Consider the following 21166-nt stretch of genomic DNA (forward strand, 5'->3'; position numbering starts at 1 on the left):
ATTATCATTTGCACATTAAACTCTTGACTATACTCCAAAAATTCTGGGGCCAAAATCCGTCTTCTCCTTCTCTCTCCAACTTTCCTGCTGTCTCCTTTTTTTTTTTTTTTTAAATCCCACACAAGAAGGCCCACATCAATGGTTTGTCAAGTGTGTGCATGAAGACAGATACCAGTAGGTATCTATCTGGTGACGGACTGAGAGACTATAGAATGAGTCTTGAGCTAACACCTTGCCTTTTGTTTCTTTTTCAAAATTTATTTTCAGTCTAAACACCAACGCACTGACATATGAAAAGCTAAAACCGCTAAATACCTGAAAACGTTGCTTTGTAAATTGCTTACATTTGGTTTCTTCTTGGCGTGAAAACGTCCAACAAAACAGCGTTGGAGCTTTCAATGGCGCTGTTGATTTATAGAGCTTTAGGAGCAGTAAAAGATTTTAGGTTTTCTTTATTAAAACAAAATATTTGCAGAATTGATGGGAGAATCAAGCGCATCTGTTTGCTGGCCCACGAACAGTCAGCGAGTTCAATTTGCCAGTCTACAGATAACTGTCAACAGTTTGGATAATCGTCAATGGTTCCCAGCTTCTCTGTTATAGATTTATGTAATTTAATTTTTCTGTTTTTGGGCCGCTGATCACGAAAAACAAATATTTTCAGGATGACTCTATTTTCACATGTAACAAGACCAAGAAAGTTGAGATGCTCCGGGATGTGAAATATTACATTGACTCCTTCACACTGACTGAAAACTTTGCTGTGCAGTGTTTGAAAGGCATCAGCCTGTTCGTTTGAAAGCAAAAAGCCTCTTAATAGATCCTGCGGAAACATTGTTTTCTTACCTTGTCTGTCATCTATGGAGCCATCTACTTGTTGAGTCAAGTGTCCAATATAGAAAATGCTTCCAAGCCTTGAAAAGAAGGGTAACATTAAGAGTTGAAAGCCTTTATTTAAGTGTTTTTAAAGGTTGAACATGTTCAACCTCAAAAGGTCTTCATTGATAACTGAAGTGACATTGAAATGATTAATAAGTTGTAGAACTATTTGTGTCCTCTGGCTGGCACTGTTTACCCACTGTATGTACAATCCCACAATGCTGCTGACTGGCTGGAGGCTTATTTTTGAATCTGTCTGCGCCACACACAAACATTTCCGCCTCTTTACTTTTTACAATATTGCACCAGCGCTTTCTTTGGCAGTTACCATGCAATTGTTGCCGGCAGGCAACGCCCCTCCTCTCCTCTCACATGCTTAATACCTATTTATAGAGGAGTTTCTGATGTTTCATTTCACCATCTAACAAGGTAACAAAGCCAATACTGTAAGCCGCTCTCATTCATCAAGCACACCGGCATCAGCTGAGTGATAAATCCATGCAATAGTGTGTGGGTGGTATGGTCTGTGTTCTCTGGGTGGTCATATTTGGGAAAAGTGAAGTCCAATAAAGGTGTATAATTTGGAGGGCATTCTGGTACAGCCTCTACCAGATGTACACAAAATGTCCTGAGGTAAGCAGTTGTTGCAACACTTGATGGATACATTTACAGCCATTGTCTTCATATTCCCTTTGGCCAGTAAAAGTCTTAAATTTAATGAATTCCCCTGGGAACTGTTCACAGAGAGAGCTCAGTTTTCCAGAAGATTTCCATTTGGCAAACGATTCTCTTTACGTTTCTTGAGCTCAGGAGGCAGTCAAGCCTGTGCTCCAGTGACTTTTGCTGAAAGCACAGTGAAAGATTTCCTCAGGATATCAGCCGTGGTGTCACTGTACGTAAGCAGCTAATGGATCAGAGAGAAATGAGTGACAGAGGGCAGCAGGGGACGAAAGAAAGGAGCGAATGAGTGTTCTGGCTTTTTGACCTCTTAGCATAAGAAGTCTTCTAAGTTCAAACTCCAGCGATTACAAGCTGAGCTGGTATTTAAAGTGGCCCTACTCCCCCATCACCTCCCCTCCTGTTCTCCCTCCCCCAGTTCGCTGCAGGCTCATGCGAGTTCTGTGTGCATGTGTGACGATATCTAAAGACTTTAATATAAGAGTACATACCACATGAACCTCTGTGTGTGTGTGGTGTGAGTGTGTTGTGTTTTAATAGAGTTGGTGGGCAGGGTCAGGGGTTGCTTGGTGGGGTTCTGGAGCCAGTGGGCCTTCTCCATTGTTCACGCCGGAGGAGCCAAAGGGGGGCAATGAGTATTGATGCCGAAGGTATTGCCTGCTTACGGTAGGGGGTTAGCAATAAGTGTGTGTGTGGACCCTCGCTCCAGGAGGAACCCACAAGGGGCGGGAAGGGGGAATGTAATTACAGATGATATAGGACCAAAGAGAGGAAATTGATTAAAGAAAATGGGTGACCAGGAAGTAAGCAGGGATCTTTGTTTCCCCTTCAATTAAACTGAAATGTCTCAGCGGTCTCTCTCTTTGAGCTGCATGTGGCGGAGCTGGACTGCGGGGAAAGCGGGCTGAGCGCGGTGGGGCCGGGTGGGAGGAAATGTTGATGGATGGACTCGGAGCAGCCTCTGTGGAGGCAGACTCCGATGATGCACTCAGTATGTTACTATAATCCTTTTATTTATGTGTGGAAACAGAATCAACCATTTCTAGCCATGTGAGTTTGCTCCATGGAGAAATTAAAGGACACCTGTATGTGTGTCTACAACACCTGAAATGTGGCAACAGCCCTGCATTGAAGAAGAAGTTAGCAAAACTCTCACTATCAGCATCCGTCAACAGTTTAATGATTCAACTTGACCACCTACGCCTGCTATATACGAGCCAAAACACAAGGTCAAGACTGCAACGAGACAGTTTACTTCCGAAGAGCGTGGTTTGTTAGCAGCCTTGGTTTATTGTCTCCCTCGCATCTTGTCCCGTCGGACATCATCGCACGATTGTTGACGTCTTTTTGACGTGTCAGCAAATGCGTAAGGCGATCGCAATGACATCAGAGTAAACAGAAACGATGGCCAACGGTTGAATAATTACACCAAAACATGTTAGACACAATCGGATGTCGGCCGAAAATAGCCTGTTATTTTTAGCCTTTGTCAGTTTTTCCATTCATGGTTTCATGCACAGTTTTGACAGGTCTCCACAAATAGGAATGAGTCAACAGGCTGTCAAATATAAACAGAAAAGTTGACTAGAGTGCAGCACACTAATTATATTTTAGTTTTTAAATATCACCTAAAAGTGCCCCTGATTTACCAATTAAGTGGAATTTCTTCTTAAAGTGAAGCAGATTTTAAAAAGACATGTGTAAACTACGTGAAAAAAAAATAATCCTTCCATCCGACCGTATCCTCGCCCAAGCCTCTAAGCCACCTCTCGCTCTCATTCTCTCGTTTACTGTTACTCCTCTGTTACTTGCTTGGCAAATGTGAGTATACAGTATGAATAGTTTAACAAGGCCAAGGGAGAAATAACAGTGAGAGGAGGTGGTGGAGTGTGTTTGTGCGTATGTGTGTGTGTGTGTGTGTGTGTGGGAGGGAGGGGGTAAAGAAAGAGAAAACAGGTTGTCAGTGTGGTTGAACGGCAAAATAGCATTTTCTCCCCCGGGCTCAGCCTCCACAGATGTTTCATTCAGGCCCCATGGCAGGGCCACTCTAAAAAGTGCTCCAGTCCGACACAATTCAGCCCCTTTGTGCGCTGAAGGAGAGAAGCTCAGCCCGCTGTTTACTGCTCATCCACCCCCCCACACACACAATCCCCCCCCCCCACCCTTGTGTAACCCCCCTCCTCATGTTAGCAGGCGGAACAATTGGGGAGGGCCTTGCCCAGAGCTGGGGCGGTGTGGCAGGTCAACAGAATGGGCTGTGAATCCTGTGCCTCTGAATCCTCCGGGTGGGTGGTCCAGCTCTCTCCCCTCTCTGTGTTACTCTCACACACATGCACAGAGAAACACACCCTCTCCTCTCCTCTCCTCTCCTCTCCTCTCAGTGATTAGCTCATCCAGTGGGCCTGATGCTGCTGCCTGGGCTCCGTGATGTGGCGATAGGTGGCCCAGAGAGAAGAAGGCCCGCCGCCACAGCGAGCAGGGTCCCCAACGGGTCCCGCTCAGTCGGGTCTGCGGGAGTGGCCTGCAGTGGCCCACGTGGAGCCTGCCAGTGACTGGGTGGCAGTTAACACTAATCCTGCTGCTGATTACCACTGGCATGGGGAAATAAACAGCAATAAATGAACCCGCAGAGCTGAGCACACATACGCCCTCGCAACAATCTTACCCACACAAGAGAAGTCACGCCGACACGCACATTTATGTGCGTGTCGGCGTGCCAAAAAAACGAAGGATTTCTTTCATTATCGTCTGATTATGTTCTCAGTCAATCACTCAGGCCATAAAATTCCAGGAAATCGCAACAAATACAGTCACGACTGACTAGAGTCCAATATGAAGTTTGTCTAGTTTTACCAGCAGCCCTGAAGAGAGGCAGTTTAACATTTTGCTTGACGAATTACAAAAATCATTCAATTATCATTTTTTTTTCATTGCATCTTTTATTGCCTTCAAAGCATCACTCTCTCACCCTCAGCAGTGTCATTATTGATATTTATCCCCTTTAACAAACTGCAGAATAACCCAAATATATCATCCAAACATGTTGTACGGCTGTTGTTTGTCTTTTTTTTTTTTTTTTTTTTGCATGCAGCAGATGAGGTTGGTTCTGCAAGAAGCAACTGTTGCTTACCTGGTGCAGTTGCCTTTAGTCACAGCGACATCTAGTGAGCAAAACACAGAACTGACAGCAATGAAGACAATGTGACAAGGAATTTACAGTGTTTTGCAACAATTTCGTTTTCACAGTAAACACACAGTTACCAACAATTACCAGCACACACTTGGGAATTGCAGGTTTTTCCCGTGTTGCTTTCAGGAAACGCACAGAAAACATAAATGGATGAGGGAATCCCTAGAACAATTAGAGGTCAGTATTAGATCAAGCGTCTGCTCTCACAAGTGAGGACACAGATGAGCCGTGTGCATTCTGTGGTGATACAGCAGAGTTTTATAAAGAGAAATAAACAACCTCCTTCCTCACATTACTATGCAGAGAGAGGCGAGTCTGAAGCAAGCAGTTCCTATTTCCCTTACACTGTTTGAGCAACACTGTTGCTTCTCTTCTCTGGTTCCTTCAGAGGCACGGAAGAAGCAGAGAGGCAGGAAATCAGCATATGAAAGCATCACCTCTGAGCAGAGCTAACTTTGACATCAAGACACGCAGCTGTGCCCCCCTGCTGCCGCCATCAAACTAATTCACAATGCTGCCAGTTTTCATCTTTATCGTGGGTAAGACTATTTATACATGTTTGTGTGTATTTTAAGAAATGCACCTGTACGTATAGACATTATATAAATTTTACTAGTTTTGTTGTCTGAACAAAATATTCCAGCTGGTTTCGGGTAATTCATTATAAATGTTAACAATACAACACAAATTCAATATAAGAACCTATTTTTGATGCCTTAGGGGAGACTATTATGAACCGTAGTCATCAGTAGAGCCACTCCTTAGCAGTGAGGATATATATAACCAGTTCCCTTTAAGGCTTAGAGTGTGGAAATATTTTCAGATGATGTAATGCATGGTTCACATTTCATTTATGTCTGCAGACCTTCAAATGTTTTACAACACTTTACATGTAAATGGAGTGTATTATAGCTTTATCTCTAATCTCTCTAGTTCGCACTCTCCTATTGTAATATTTTGAACGGTTATCTCTCATATTTAGGAACATATTTACTCATATTTCTTGGTTAAATTATCAGACCTTTAGCGCAGATAACCGGTGCCACGCATGCGGCACGTGGAAATGATGTAAATGTTGAACAAAATCTGTCAGTTTAAGTCCGCAGAAATGCTTTAAATGTAAATATGAGGAGTTGTGATTGATTTTATGTTCAGACTTTGGTGATTTTTTTATGTTTACCCACTGTAAAGATTTGTTATGTAATGCAGGTCTGGCTGTGGCATCTCTCACGGCCGCTCAGCAGACAGCAACAGGCCCACCTGACAGTGTTTCAGCCACAATCTCTAACAGCAAAGACAGCGAGACTACAAACAGCGACGGCGCCACCGCCGACCCCACCAGTATCACCAACAACTTAAACTACCCAATGATTTCAAGTACCGCCACTACCATGAACGTCTCCACCACCATGAACGTCTCCACCACCATGAACGTCTCCACCACCACCAACATCTCAACAACACAGAGTAAAGATGAGACATCTTGATGATTTATAGGCTAGAGCGTTTATTCATGAGTCCCCAAAAACCTCTTCAGTCAGGAATTTTGACACTGACCCATTCATATTGACTTCTGATGATTGTTTTATCCTTTGACTTCTCGTGGAATAACACGCTTTTCTGATTCAGGCGTTGAGAGCTCCACATATGGCAAAGTCTCTCCAACTCCACCGGCCGTCGCCACACTGAAACCCTTAGGTCCGACTAAAACACCAAAAACTACTGCCCCCAAAACCACCCAAAGCACAAGTAAGCTGTGACTGCTTTTAAAACCAACCAACCCAAATAGGTATTGAGATGCTGTTGAGACTAAAATACAGTAAAGATATTTTGCATGAACCACATTCATTTATGAGCTAGCCAATTCTTGATAAACCCGTCACCCCAATGTATGTGACGTGAAGACTGACAATCTTTTGAGTATATCATGTACACACTGACATTTTACAAATTTCATTGGCAGGATTTTATTTAATATCCAGTTGGCAATGTTTGGAAATAACTTCTAATCTTGTAAAAAATAAATACATTTGCAGCCAAACACAAAGATCCAGCGAAACAGGCGGGAAGTAACACTTGTGAGTTCCATTTACATGATTTCCTGTGTGTCAAAAATGAGGCATAAACATAGACTTTGGCAAACTGCATTGCCAGTTTATAAGTATTAACTGTATTTCTTCCTTCAGGGTTCATCATCATAATTGTGATCATCATTGTAGCTCTTCTGTTAGGACTTGCTTGTTGTTACGTGTCTCGGAAGAGAGGAAGGGTAAGTAGAATATCATTTTGATTCCCTACCTCAACAAAGAATAGTTCCACATGTTGGGAAAATATACACGTATTAGTAGCTGTTTGCTAATCATGGAGCTACAGTAAGCTGCCAGTTAGCTTAGCTTAGCATAAAGACTGGATGCAAGGGCAAACAGGATGAAGAAAGGAGCTGCGTGGTTGTACACAAGTGGTTTTATGGAATGTTTGCAGCCGCTGAATCTGTAAAAACAACTAAATAAGTTCTGAATCCCCCGTCTTCCCACAGCGCTACTCTGTTGAATTCAGTTCCAGACCGGATGACGCCAACATCCCTCTCAGCACAGTGGAGCCTGAGTTGCCTCTTGATGCTGCACCTCAAAACGGTTAGTCCAACCCCACCAGTTAAATCACCCACAGACTGTCCTTCACATAACATCCAAGGATATTTGACGCACGCGGGTTTAGTTATTTACTCCTGTTCCCTGTACGTATTTCAGGTTTGCAGACTTTTGAAAGTAAAGAACCTGCTGAAAAAGAGCCAGAAGAACCAGAGGCAAAACCTGAAGTTCAGGAGGAGCAGAAAGGTAAGAACAAGTCTGTAATACACACTGATCAGCCACAACATTAAAACCACTGACAGGAGAAGTAAATAACAACAAATAACATCTTGTGACAATTCAGTGTTCTGCTGGGATATATTTGGACCTGGCATTTGTCTGGATGTTACTTAGACATGTACCACCCACCTAGACCAGACCAGACAACCCCACCCCATAGCAATGACACTCCTTGATGCAGCCTGACACACACACAAAAACAGTTTAGGAACAACTCAAAAAACATGGCAAACAACACAAGGTGTTGACCTGGCCTCCAAATTCACTAGAGCCCAAACTGATCAAGTTATCTTGATCCATAGAGGTCTCTCCCCTCAACCCATAGGACCCAAAGGCCCCCACTAACAACATTCTGTTGCCAGACACCACAGGACACCCTCAGAAGGCTCATGTCGATTCACTGACGAGCCACAACTGTTTAGGAGGCACAAGGGAGACCTACACAATATTATGAAGGTGGTCATAATGTTATGCCTGATCAGTGTATATTGAATAGTTTCAGTGGAGCTCAGAGAAACAGTGTAAGCTCAGCAAATCAAGCCCATCAAGTTGTGGGCAAGTCATGTGACATTGTCTTTCCTCTTGGTTAAGACCAGTTAACCAGAATAAAAGGAAGTGCAGTTAACTGTCTTCATACGTTTTATTCAGCATATTAGATTCCGGTGAGATGGGGAGAATATTAAATGTGTTTCATTCACTACATTGTTACTACTTAATACAAATAAAAACATTAGAATGTGTTACTATGATTTAAACAAGTCTGTGAAGCACAACAGCACAGCAGTTTTGCTAATGAACACCAGTGGTGTGTGAATGAGTGTGTGAATGAATGATCTGAAAAGTGTGAATTTGGAAGGAAATACAACACGGTGCACAGCAAACCATTTCAAAAACAAAAAACAAAACAAAAAAAACAACAAGCTAATGAGTTTGATCAGTTAAGAGCTTCCACTGAAAATGTCGAAACGCCTCTGTCGTAGAAAGTGTGTGCACATCTAACCATCAGTTCCGTAGTTTGGAAGGTGATCAAAAACAAAAGCATGGCCTGCAGTACTCAAACGCACCACTTGATGGAAATGGAAACCAAGTTAACAGATGAGGTTTGATGTGAACGTGTCTGACACCCACTGGCGGTCATTTTGCCCTATAGTGTGAGTACATGTTAATGGCTCAGTTCCAGTTCTGACAAATAATCAAACCCTTTGTCTCCAAAGCAAGGCAGAGAGTATTTTGTTTCTATACTATTTTTGTTTTATGAATCATATCTCTCCTACCATGTTTTAAATCAGACATTCACATCAAGAATGATAAAACTGCTTATTCTTGTCTTCTTGTGCGTGAGTGTTCCTGCCTTCCTCAGAGGTGTCCCTGGTGTTAAAAGGTAAAAGGTGACGCCATGTCCGGACGTGCCCCTGCGCCTTGAGCCACACTCTGTTTAAACGGACAGTGTTAATGGTTGCTCTGAAAAGCAAATTCCTTTCAAATGGCTCTCTTCCTATCACTGGAAAGAAGAAATGGGAGTTTAAATCCCCCCGCCTCACGCCTCAATCCCATGCAGGGTCAAGTAGACATGAATGTAGGCAGAATAAACCAGAATATCCAACCAGCCGAACGTAAGAGTCAAAACGTTTGACCTGGTAACCGGAACAAATGTACAGATTTAAATGTTGATGCAATCAATCGTGGCAGTTGGCTGCTCTGGCATGAAATCAGTCTTAAAAGTGTGACTCGAGGGTGGAGGTGGGATTAAATTGTGTGACTCATTTCCTGTGTTGGTGAGAAGCATCTAAAAACCACAGGATAGTGTGAAAAACCAAACAACATGCGCAAACCAAAGACCGTACATCACAGACTGCAACTAGTATGAGGTAACTGGAAGAATTAAACCCAGACAAAATGAGACACTTGCAGTTTGTCCCTTCTAGTGGGCTGATCTTAAATACTTCTTCTTTCTTCTCCACTGTTCGAAGGAAAATGTGTTTAAATCCTCTTCTTGAACGAGTTGTGCAAGAGGTCTGTGTTACAACAACAAATATAGCCCAAACAGAAAACAGAAACGGAAAACTGTCAGTCCCTGAAGCACTTAGATACCAATTAAGATGCCCATAAATGTACTGAAACTATCAAAAACCATGCAAGTGAGTGATTTATAAACTTTATTGTGGGACGTGGTAGATAGTAAAATAGTATATACGCATTTACAGGTGTTTTCAGTTGTTCTGGCTGACCTCAGCTCAGAGCCTGGACAGGCTCAAACAGATCTGAGAAGAGGTCTAATCAGCCAAAATAAGTGAAATCCCCTGTGTGGGTGGAGTCGGGGTGCGCAAGGCCTTTAAGTTAGGAACTTCACCAGAACAGGTAAGCAATTAGCCTAACTCAGCACTGACACTAGAAGCGGACCTAAGAGCTGGACAGGCTCCAAAGTTGAAGAGGGCTCAGCCTTTCACAATTGTCTAAAGCAACGGATAAGCCTTTTTTTCTTTTAGCATATACAGCACAGTCACACCATATGTGTTGCCAGCATATTTTAACACTTCGAGTTTATTTTCGTTGTTTTTTTGCACTTACAGCAACTATATTGATGTATGTGTTTACTCTGAGGGCTGTGAAAAGCAACTAATCTACGAAACATGCTGCCTTTGCACTGCGGACTGTGTAGAAAATGTATACCGATCAGGCATAACATTATGACCGGAGGAGTAAATAATATTAACCATTTTGTGACAGTTCAGTGTTCTGCTGGGAAACTTTTGGTCCTGACATTCATGTAGATGTTACTACATGTACCACCCACCTAGACCAGACCAGGCACCCCCACCCCATAGCAATGACACTCCTTGATGGTAGCAGCCATCCCCAGCAGGATGCAGCCGGACACAGACACACACACACACACACACACACACACGCACACACACACACGCACACACACCCACACAAAAAAAACGATTTAAGAACAACTAAAAAAAAAAAAAAAACATGAAGAACAGCACAAGGTGTTGACCTGGCCTCCAAATTCACTAGATCCCAAACTGATCAAGTATCTGTGGGATGCACTGGAACAAGTCTGATCTTTGCCATCTCTGAAAACGTCAGCAAACACATCACAACTCAGAACGTATCAGAGATTTACGTGGTCAGGACTTTCATGGAGTTTTCGGGTGGAACATGGTATACACGACCCAACTGAAAGCAGCAATAACGTCTTTGATTTGATGATAGAGTCTTAGGGACTCATCCTCTGGGAACCATGTATATCTACAGCACGTGTCCTCCATTTTGTAGTTCCTGAGGTATTTTTGGATGCACATGGCGTCACATTCTTGATGAACAAAAGTGTAGATATTTCTGTTCAGCGTCTCTGCTTCTTCCCTGCCAACTTCCTAATGGCAACAAGACTCTAGGAGGTACCCAGCTGTTGTTCCTCAAGAGGTCATTCCTGAGCATAGAGGTGCTGGTAGGGTAGAGTTAGGCTAGCTTTGTTGCAGACTTCATGGCTCTAGCTGACAATTTCACAATGCTGCACAGGTGTTTTTTATTTTTATTTTAATATAGGGAAGAAAAGTGGATGAAGATATTTTCCAGAAATCTAAGATATTAGTTTTTAATGAATAACTTTCTACACAACAAGTAGTATTTCCAGTATAAGTATAATAATGCAAACACCAAGTTGACAGTAAGGTTAAGAGTCCACCTGTGATAGACAGTCTAGTCATACACCATAAACCAGGCAGACATGATTTCTCTGAAGGCAGGGACGATGCCTGAGGAGCCACCTTAGTCATGGCAGAATTATGTCATCTTCCTCTCCCCTTCATCTCCCCTTTCCCTCCGCCTGGAGCTGGGTCAGATAATGATGGGGCCACCATACTTTCCCACAGCCTCCAACAGCTGCATGGCTCTGGCTCATTAGGAACTGGTCAGTAATCAGCCGCCTCATTACCAACATGGTGGCCCTGTCAGATGCCCTGCTAGCCCAAGAGAAATCCCGCCTGAGGACAAACCACTTCAGGCTGTATGCTGTTATTATGCTTCACCTAAATACAGAATACAACAAAGCTGCAGTGCCTGCTGTAAAGTTTAAAACGGTGGTGACATGTCGACATAAGTGCTGAAACTTTCTAGTACATTCCCAAATGACTCAGTCTGTGTGTTGTTTTGTTAGATGCACATTGTTTTAATTTACATTTACTCTGAAAATGAAAGAAATAAAAAGAAAAACTATAAAATGTTCTTTAAAACCACTGAAAGGGCTCATGTGGTTTGCTTCGGCCGTTCTCCACAGCTGAGGCAGATAAATCTGCTGCTGAGCCCAGCGCTGAGACTGCAGCTCCAGCTCCGTCACCAGACAGCTCCGAGGACAAACCCAAAGACGACGCCGTTGAGCAGAGCCCTCCCGCACCTGTGGAGCCCAGCGCGGGCGAGAAAACCGACGACGAAGGCGTCGTCTCCAACAAGACTTCAGTGGAGTCGCTGAAGGAGGCAAACGAGAACAACAGCAACAATGCGGACTTCAGTTGGATAAGAGGTTGGTATTTAAATCATTTGGTCCCCTCCAAATAGTCACTGCAAATCCTTACACTATCTGACATGTCAACAGTTTGCAGCGTTCACACTTAAACCGATTACAGTGGCGGTCTTCGTCCAATCAGGATCGAGAGGTGACACGCCTCTCTCTCCTGACTTGACTGTGACTATAACTTTGCAGGTGTATTGTTTATTTTCTGATTCTGATTCTCCTACTGTGAACCAACAAGCAAGCGGTGTTTAAGTTTAACAACATGATCATGTACACGCCTGTTTGTCTTTTGAACAGAGCTGAAGTCGAGCAACATCTTCTGGGAGGTTCCTCTCGACTGTCCGGTGTGAGACGTCGTCGTCACCTTGTAGCCGCGCTGTTCCTCGGAGACTCGGTAAGACCGCTGCAGCTGCTGCTGCTGCACTGCTCAGCAAGCCCAGTTGTTATTAGCTGTGTTACAGCTTCATGCACTGAATTATGATATTAAAAATAGAGACGTCATAACCATTAAACCCGAATTTATGAGACGCACTTGTCCCAAAATTATAAATCACCTTCATCCACACACATCCAGTGATTTATAAATACACACTGGAAGCTGCATCCGAAAACAGACCCGCATTGTAAGACACTCTAGTATCTATAGTTAGATAGTAACGACAAAATATTAAAGTGGTTGACTCATCACACACAAAGGAACTTCAAGCTACTGATGAATGCCAAGTTCAAAATTTGCAAGTTCAAAGATGGAAAATTTAACTTAGGTCTCTTCTATAAGAATCTATAAATCACGCTTGACTTTTTGCCTTTATTCTTCTGGGTTCTCCGTCTTCCGCTGATGGCGGAGATTCTTCTTGACACGAGTAGTAACATGGACCCCATTAGTCTAATCATCACGTGCTTCAGGATGTAAGGCGCACATCTGCACCTGCGCCGCCTCCATCTCGCCATCAGCTCGGAAACACTCATGGCTGCAGCCTGAGGCCGGAGGAATTCACACTGCTCTTAACAGCTGATGATAAGCTCACATCTGAGAAGCTACGCGCCCAGGAGCTCTGTGTTAGCAGTCACGGATCATCTCCGCTCTCACAAACACACCAGTCTTCAGAAATCCCAAGCATTTTAGGGAAGCCAATCGGTTCTAGTTCTAGTAGTACGCCTGTAGATACTTGTTCACACGGCGGCTCTTTGAGATGATGTAGAATTGAAGCAATTAGTTTAATTTTGCAGTCAAGTCAGGAATGTATTTGTAGTGTAATAACTTTTTTCAACATCTCAGAGTGCATTCTGCGAAGGAAAATGTGGTTATGACATGGGAAGTTGTGCACACAAAGTGATACACAAGCAATAACATCAGTACTTCATGACAACAGTGCTGCCAAGCAACTATTGCCATCCAGAACAGCTGATGGCTCAGTGTAGGAAACGCAAAGGGGTAAAGAAAAGATGAGGTTGTCGAGAATATTAGCATTTTTCTCCAACAAGAAAAAGCTATACAGCTAAAATGCAACACACAGTCTTAACCTCCACCAAATATGAACTTCCGTGACCTTTGAGAATTCTGAAAATGTCCGCAAAAGATGTCACAACCCAACTTAGTCATCCTAATTTTAGGACGTAAACAGTATCTTTAATGAACTACATCAGGACCACGTTTGTGTCGCGGAGCTGTCTATGGTTTTATGACTTAACACATTTGAAAAAAAAACTAACGACTGTAAACATGATGTACAAGATATGAGACATTTATGACCACTAAGTAGGCGTGGGCCAGGGAGGAAACAGATGCAATGGAAACCACTAAGTTAGTTGAGAAATTAGCAGATGTATACTCTCTTCTAAACCATAAATGGATATCAGATATGTCCTGGTGACCCATCTCTGAAGAAATACCCAGTGTTTATACAAAGGTAAATCTGCAGGCATACAAATCCTTTGATGCACATGCAGTAAGTCTGTACTCTGCAGTCATGTGCAAGAGATTAAGTTTTCTGACACAGGATCACGGTTTTGACACGGGCACTGCACAGACCCTCGCTGCAACGGGGACCCCAATCCGCCCATAATCTTCTCTGAAAACATTCTATCCATCTTTTTAGATGTGCAGCTCAGTGCAGGAAAAAATGTCCTGTCACCTGTGCCTTGGAGCTTCTTTCTGAAATAGCAGTTCCAGTCTGAATAGGTGTATTCGGGACCTGAAAATGTAAATGGCAAATGGTGAACACTTGTGTCTCCTGTTTGTCTGAAGAAGCTCAACTTTTAATGTAATCGTGCACATAAGCTGAATTTTAACAGAAGCCTGAAGTTTAAGTTGGAGAAGCAAAGTGAATGTAGAATTTGTTAAAGAGCTGGTCAACGCCTCTGTTGGTTCAAAAAAAAAAAAGCCCTACTACTTGGATCTTTGTGAAACTGCACTGAAATCATTCATTCATTCATTCATTCATCTTCTGTAACTGCTTGTCCTGTGAAGGGTCGGGGGGGAGCCTATCCCCAGCTGTCATCGGGCGAGAGGCGGGGTACACCCTGGACAGGTCGCCAGTCTATCTCAGGGCTAACACAGAGAGACAGACAACCGTTCACACTCACATGCACACCTACGGCCAATTTAGAATCACCAATGAACCTAACCAGCATGTCTTTGGACGGTGAGAGGAAGCCGGAGTACCTGGAGAGAACCCACGCAGACACAGGGAGAACATGCAAACTCCACACACTGCACTGAAATCCATCTGTAAATTAAATGAAGATTAAAAAAAAAAAAGAAAGAAGGTGAAAGCAGTACTGGGTGTCTGATAACATCTCTACTTGACGATATTGTAACCTAAGATGATAAACGTGCCATTGATGTGGTTTTTTAGTTCTTTGTTCTTGAGAACTGCTGTAAGCGAAAATAACACAGGTCTACACACTCACTCTTCACTTGAAATTAATTTCTAAGCAGAACGGTAACACATTTATCTTTTATCACCTATTTGACTCTGAAAGCGGACAATTATTGTTAGTGGAATTGTCAGGACAAGGAAACAAGGAAACCCCATGGAGCTAGATTAGAGAAAGTGTTGCCTCTCTATTATACGTTCTTAACTTTATGTAAATGTAAAAGAAGCTTCCTACAGACAGATAACCCCAGGAACCTACGACACTTAATTGTAAACACAATAAACATGCGCTGGGAAACCATGAATGACTCAATCTGGAAAAGCAGCAGAGAAAAGAAAAAGTGAACACTTAACTCATTCCCACCTGGTTTGGGAAGTGATGAGCAAGCTGAAGTTGAAAGGCTGCAGCGGGACATAATGGATATGAGCTGACAGGTCGTAAACCAAGCCAGCATAATTAGACCTGGGACTTCACTGTGTTATTTTCCAGTCAGAGCGCAGCTTTCATGTTTGATGGCTAATGTTGTAGGAAACAGTCGGTACCGCCTAGGATGAATATTTCACAGCGAGGAAGAAGCAACCTGTGAAAGAGTGAGAGAGATTTTACTGCGTGAGACGAGCGAGGCTGGTATTTAGCTCCGAGCAGCTTTATTTGCAGACGCTCTTATTGGTAGGGGCTGCTGGTTCAGAGACAGGTCATGAGGAAGCGGAGGAGAGTCAAGCTTTGTCCCTCATGAGCCTTTATGTGCAGGTTCAGGGACATAAATGCGACTGAATTCCAATCATAAAGATCACAACTTTCCTTCTCAGATTTGCGGTATGCATCATAACAACAGTGCGTGCGGCGAACACAGGATCCTAATCACAGTAATAACAGTGAAGGAAAAACTTCCTGAACTTCAGGTTTGATGTGGTACAGGCTGGCAGGTCGGCCATTACAAGCTGGGCAAATTTACAGAAGGGAGGGACTGCCGGAAAACACAGACTGACACTCCCCTCACATGACAAGGAGAGAACAGCTGGTGGAGGCTGGTTCTGCTGCTTCCTCCTTACACTTCAAGTTTTGGTCTAAAAATTGAGAACTAAACCATTGCAAAGTCAAAGTCAGTAATTTAGCTTTATTTATAACTTATAACTGTACGTGCAGTTTAGAAGCTGACAGTGGGGTGTCGCCACTTCCTGATTTCAAAGTAATGCTCATGTTCTAACACGGACGCTAATGGTTTATCGAGTGATTTTACAAATTGCACCATTGTGGCAGGAAAAAGGTTAGTGACGCATTATTTTTCTTAACCAGATAAATGTGAAAATGTCTTCCCAGCAGCTCAAAATAAAAAATAAAAAATAAAAAATAAAAGCCCAATCTGAATGTAAATGCCTCATGAAATCCCCTCAGTCAGAACATTCTGGGCCGATCAGAAGGACTTTCTTCAACATGATTGAGCAAAAAGGTGCAAACCTTGTAATAAACAGCTCAATAGGAAAACCGTGTAAATGTTTTTGATCTCTCTGGTTGGTGTAAACTACACAACTTCGCACCATGAGGTAGCAAAAAGTTGTTCAAAGATGAACGAAGCCAGAATCACTGAAAACAGTTGCCTTCTTCTACTGTATGAGTTCAATGCTGTTCAAAACTTACTACCTTGATGAGAGTTCGAGACATTTACTGACAGGCTAAACTGATGAGGGGCTCTTTAGCACTTAATGTTACATCATGTAGGTGTTGGTAGCACCTGGGCAGCATAATGGGAGCGCGAGACTGCAACAGCTCGACAATAAATCAGCTTCGCTCAGAATTAGGAGAGACTGACTGGTCATGGGACAGTGAACGTTGTTTTGTTTAGCTAAGCTTTTTGCAAAAAACGTGGGCAAACAGCGACAGGCTGTTTTCAAAGCCTCGCTATCACCCTCACTTTAAATAAAATAAGACCTCAGATTCTTAAAAGAATGCACGATAATTGCATAATTACTAGTTTCACGCAGCTCGAGAAATAAAAGACTCTGATTCGTCTTGTCAGTGTTTTGGGATACACAATACCCACCACGAGGCAGCTGCCTTCCCCTTTTCATAAGGGTTTACTTTATGTGTCAAACTAATAGTTGCATGTGAACTATGCTAAATATTTGAATGTGTTAGAATGCGAGCTGGCGGCTTTTAACAATAACAGGGTTTAAAATATATCTAAATCACATCAAGGACGGATGGAAGTGGCTAACATTAGCAAACAGTCTGCATCTATTAGTTCAGGGCTCAAAATTAGAACAAGTGAGTCAGATCAAATTACTGTCATTAACAAAAATGGGAGTAGGCACGGCTGTTATCTGGATAATTGTGACTATTTAAGTTATAAAAATGTCATAATTCATTAGTGCTATCTCCTTATTCAGATGCAAACAGGCTGCAGCTAGCCCCATGCAAAGACTCCAGGTTAGCGGTGAAATGTTCATATCAAACCAACTTTACTGTAACGCACATCAGGCTGTCCTGGTTCTCTGTGGATGTGGAACCTCCTCACTGTGGTTTATTTTTATTTAAGAAGAAAGCAATAAGAATTTAAACCATGGCTTTACTTTAAAGGAACTTGGGTACGTTTAATTAAGTCCCAGAGTATCCTGAAGAAAATAGCAGCGCAGTTCATGCCTCGAGTTAAACAGTGTTTAAATTAGCTTGTTATACGTAGCTCCAGTAAATAAGTAGCAGTGTTTAGCAGTCATACCAGACATACAAGTGACTCTAAGTGGACCAAATTTAAAGAGGATAAATCTGTCATTGTCTGCTTGGCCTTTGACTTTTTCCTTTACCGTCTTGTAAACGTATTAGTGCACTAAACAAAATGTAACAAGGGGTCAAGCTGATACGTTTCCAAACTATTTAAGTGAGTTTGTTTTTTGAAAGTGAGCTCTTCATGAGGTCATGGTTTGCTTTTGTTCAGACAAGGAGAAATGAGGTCAAACCGATCGCTTTTAACCCCGAAAGCGGTGCAGAACTTTTCAGCGTGATCTTCATTGTGTCTGCATGTTTGCTGTATATTATTACAGGTTCTCCTCCTGTGTCGCGCCTCTTTACGAAAAACCACAGGGTTTGTCTTCTTCCTGCTTCGGCTACGTGACCCGCAGAAGTTCTGGGTTGAAGTCCTCTCCGAAGGTCATAGGTCAGACAGTCCTAATTAAAGGGAGCACAGTGACTGCAGGAGAATAATGTGGCCTCAGTGTCAGAGTCACATTCTTGGCCTGTCACCGAGCAAGTCTCTGCAGAACTCAATGTGCAGAGGCGGCGGCGGCTGTGATGTGTCGTCTAACCCGGGATACATTTCAACAAAGACCTCAGCGCCTGACAGAACCGAAAAAAGTGAAAAGACTATTTGGGGAAACATACAGGGAGACGCGGAAAATTGCTAAAGTAGAGTTGTGTCTCTCCACTATACTGTACATCTAAGTGGAAACGTGAAAGCAACGTCATGAGAGAGACCGGTTTCTTAATGCTTCACTTTCACCTGCACCTTATTATTCTAAGAGATGTCAGCGTACGCCAGGCCTTGACCTTCATTTAGAGACATTTTACAGTAAGTGTGTCACATTTTCTGGATTCTTCCTTCTTCCTGACCCACAAACATTTACTGGACCTGATTTAGTATGCATGTTTCACTTCTTTACACCATGCAGCCGGTTGCTCAACAAAGGGATGGAGGGCAAAGCTGACATAGTGCAAACTATTTGCAGAGAACACAGAAATAGAGTTACTCCAGTCAGTCTATTTGGAGACGCAGTCGGTTAGTTGTGCACAGCCATGCCTTTGACATTTTGCGATGTGTGATTGTGTTGCCTCTACTCTGCCTGGTTACCAACGCTTTGTTGGTTTTTTGGCAGCTTCCATAAAGCAAAAAAAGCGAGGTGAGGTGATAACAGCTTTACGGGGTTTGGAAATGAAGTAAATGTTTGGAACTGTTGGGCATTTGTCCTGAACCTAAACCCAGCAAGAAAAAGAGCATGTCCACACCCGCCGCTCTCTCTGTACCGTCGTTGAGTTATGTTCGAGCCCTGCCCACGTCTATCTTGAAGAGTTGGACTTGGGTCCAGATCAGACATGCTAGGTGATGACGAGGACACCAAAGCTACCCGATCGTCTGCCACTTTTTCAAACAATAAAACACACATCTGGTTAAACAATAAGACTGGATGTTTCTAGAAATTTGGCGAGATGAGAGTGTCCAAAATTACTTAGACAGAAGCCTTTAATATTTGTGTTGAGTCCTCTTTGTCTGCAATGTCAAATTGTAGTCATTTGTGAAGTGAGCAGTCGGAACACCATCATTTGGGATTTTTAGTGTGTAAATGTGTTGCGTGGATGGTGTAATTGTACCTTGTATTTGGAAAATGAATGTGAAGTTTCAGTGTGGGTGTTGAGAGGAAGGGCAACCACTGTAGAGATTGACTGTACCTAATCAGGAAGTGCACTCAGAGTCCACAGCTATGCTAGACATTACTGTACATGAGTCTTTCAAGCACTACTACAATGCTTTGGCCTACATGCTAACTTAAAAGGCCTAAATGTTTATGAAACATTGAGAATTATTGTTTTCTACGTATCTTTGAGGTGTAAAAGTAAGTGAACCCTTCTTTTCAGTATCTGGTGTGACCAACTAAACGTTTCCGGTAACTGCTGACCAGTCGTCTGCAGCAGCTGGGAGGGATTTTAGGTCCTTCCTCAATAAAGAACCGAAGTTAGTGGGTTTCCTCACATGCTTTGGGTCTTTCCACAACATCTCTATTAGATTAAGATCAGGAGTTTTTTTGGTAGAAAGACGTGCGCTTGGGCTCTTTGCTGCATGAGCCAGTTCCTCTTGAGTTTCAGCTCATGGAAAGATAGAATTCATTGGTCCATCAATCATGGTAAGCCGTCCTGGCCGGGATGCAGCACAACAGGCCCAAACAAGGACATTACCACCCCAATGTTTCACGGACAGAATGAGGTTGTGATGCTGGAATGCGGTGTTGTTTAGTCTCCAGACATGAGCCTCTCATTTAAACCAAATAATTCTACTTTGACTCTTTGGTTTCATCCGTCAACAAAACATTTCCTCAATAGTCTTCTGTTATATTGGCCCATTCTCCCGAATAAACAAAAACCAAACTATAATATTTGTGTTTCATTCGTTTGATTGGGTTCTCTGTCAGGACTGATGTTTTGAACCATTTTTTATGTAGAAAATTCAGAGGGCTGCAGACACTTTTAAGCGGCGCTGTATATGCCCAAATGCAGCTGACGTTCTCCGGAGCCTACGACTCCCCCTGAATCCCAAACTCATGAGGTCCACAGTCAAAGGGACAGCTTCCTCTCCTGCTGTCCTCTCCGGGCTGGTTTTTAACATTCCTCGTCTGGCTTTGTGCAGTTGGCAGGGCCGCTGTGATCAGGAGGCCTGCTGACAGACGGACATTCATCCACCTGCTGGTATCGCCTCCGGCATCGGCTCCACATTCCTCAGGCAGCGTCAAACTGTCAGAGCCACACCACGGCTTTATTACATCTATGTCTCTCATCGTTCACGCACAGTTTAAAGTGAGCTCAGGTGGAGCGTCGGATGATGCTGAAAGGCCGATCCTAGACACATTCAGCTTTCAGTTTGCTTTCATGCGATGCAAGTTAATGTTTAGAGTTGATGTTGAAATATTTAATATTGTGTTTTAAGTCTGTGCACTTGACTATAATCCACATATTACATGACCCAATGCTGATGAGTATGGGGTGAAAGCTGGATTATGTGGCCGTTACTCTAAGGACTGGCTGGTTACCCACTAACATGTTAGCATTAATCAGTCAGGAAAGAGTTGTTCAGAGAAGAAAAAGTGTGTTATCATGGTAATATTAGAACTTCAACAAAAAATGTAAAATATAAAAACACATCTTACCTGCCTAAAAGCCACAGATATGTTTTAGTGTACATATTCCACAAGAACACTGTAGTTATTCATCTTACAGTCTTAAATGTATCCTCCTAGGAAACTACGTGTCAAACGTATAATTATCAAAACACCAAAAATACTCTATTAATGAAAGTTGTGCAATTAAAGTGCTGCCAAAATGTATCATATATATATATCTTTACTATTGCCCCTACAAGTGCTTTACTATCATTATTGAGTTATTAATTACAGA

The 21166-nt window shown here is 42.8% G+C and overlaps 1 protein-coding gene and 1 long non-coding RNA gene across 2 annotated transcripts; both read left to right on the top strand.

Annotated features, from left to right (window-relative positions):
• Positions 1-5258: 5258 nt before the first annotated feature.
• On the top strand, positions 5259-6514 carry LOC311494503 (uncharacterized protein; the record flags this gene model as incomplete). Its single annotated transcript, XM_084553579.1, has 3 exons — positions 5259-5286; positions 5957-6214; positions 6377-6514. The coding sequence occupies 3 exons, from the start codon at positions 5259-5261 to the stop codon at positions 6505-6507; spliced, it is 417 nt and encodes a 138-aa protein (XP_084409705.1). The 3' UTR covers positions 6508-6514.
• A 283-nt stretch (positions 6515-6797) lies between these two features.
• On the top strand, positions 6798-12136 carry LOC311495740. The gene is made up of 5 exons (XR_014699334.1): positions 6798-6825; positions 6934-7016; positions 7284-7380; positions 7495-7581; positions 11900-12136. It is a non-coding gene; the product is annotated as an uncharacterized lncRNA (long non-coding RNA).
• Positions 12137-21166: the final 9030 nt, after the last annotated feature.

The sequence above is a fragment of the Chelon labrosus genome, assembly GCF_963514085.1.
Source record: "Chelon labrosus genome assembly, chromosome: 2".
Taxonomy (NCBI): Eukaryota; Metazoa; Chordata; class Actinopteri; order Mugiliformes; family Mugilidae; genus Chelon; species Chelon labrosus.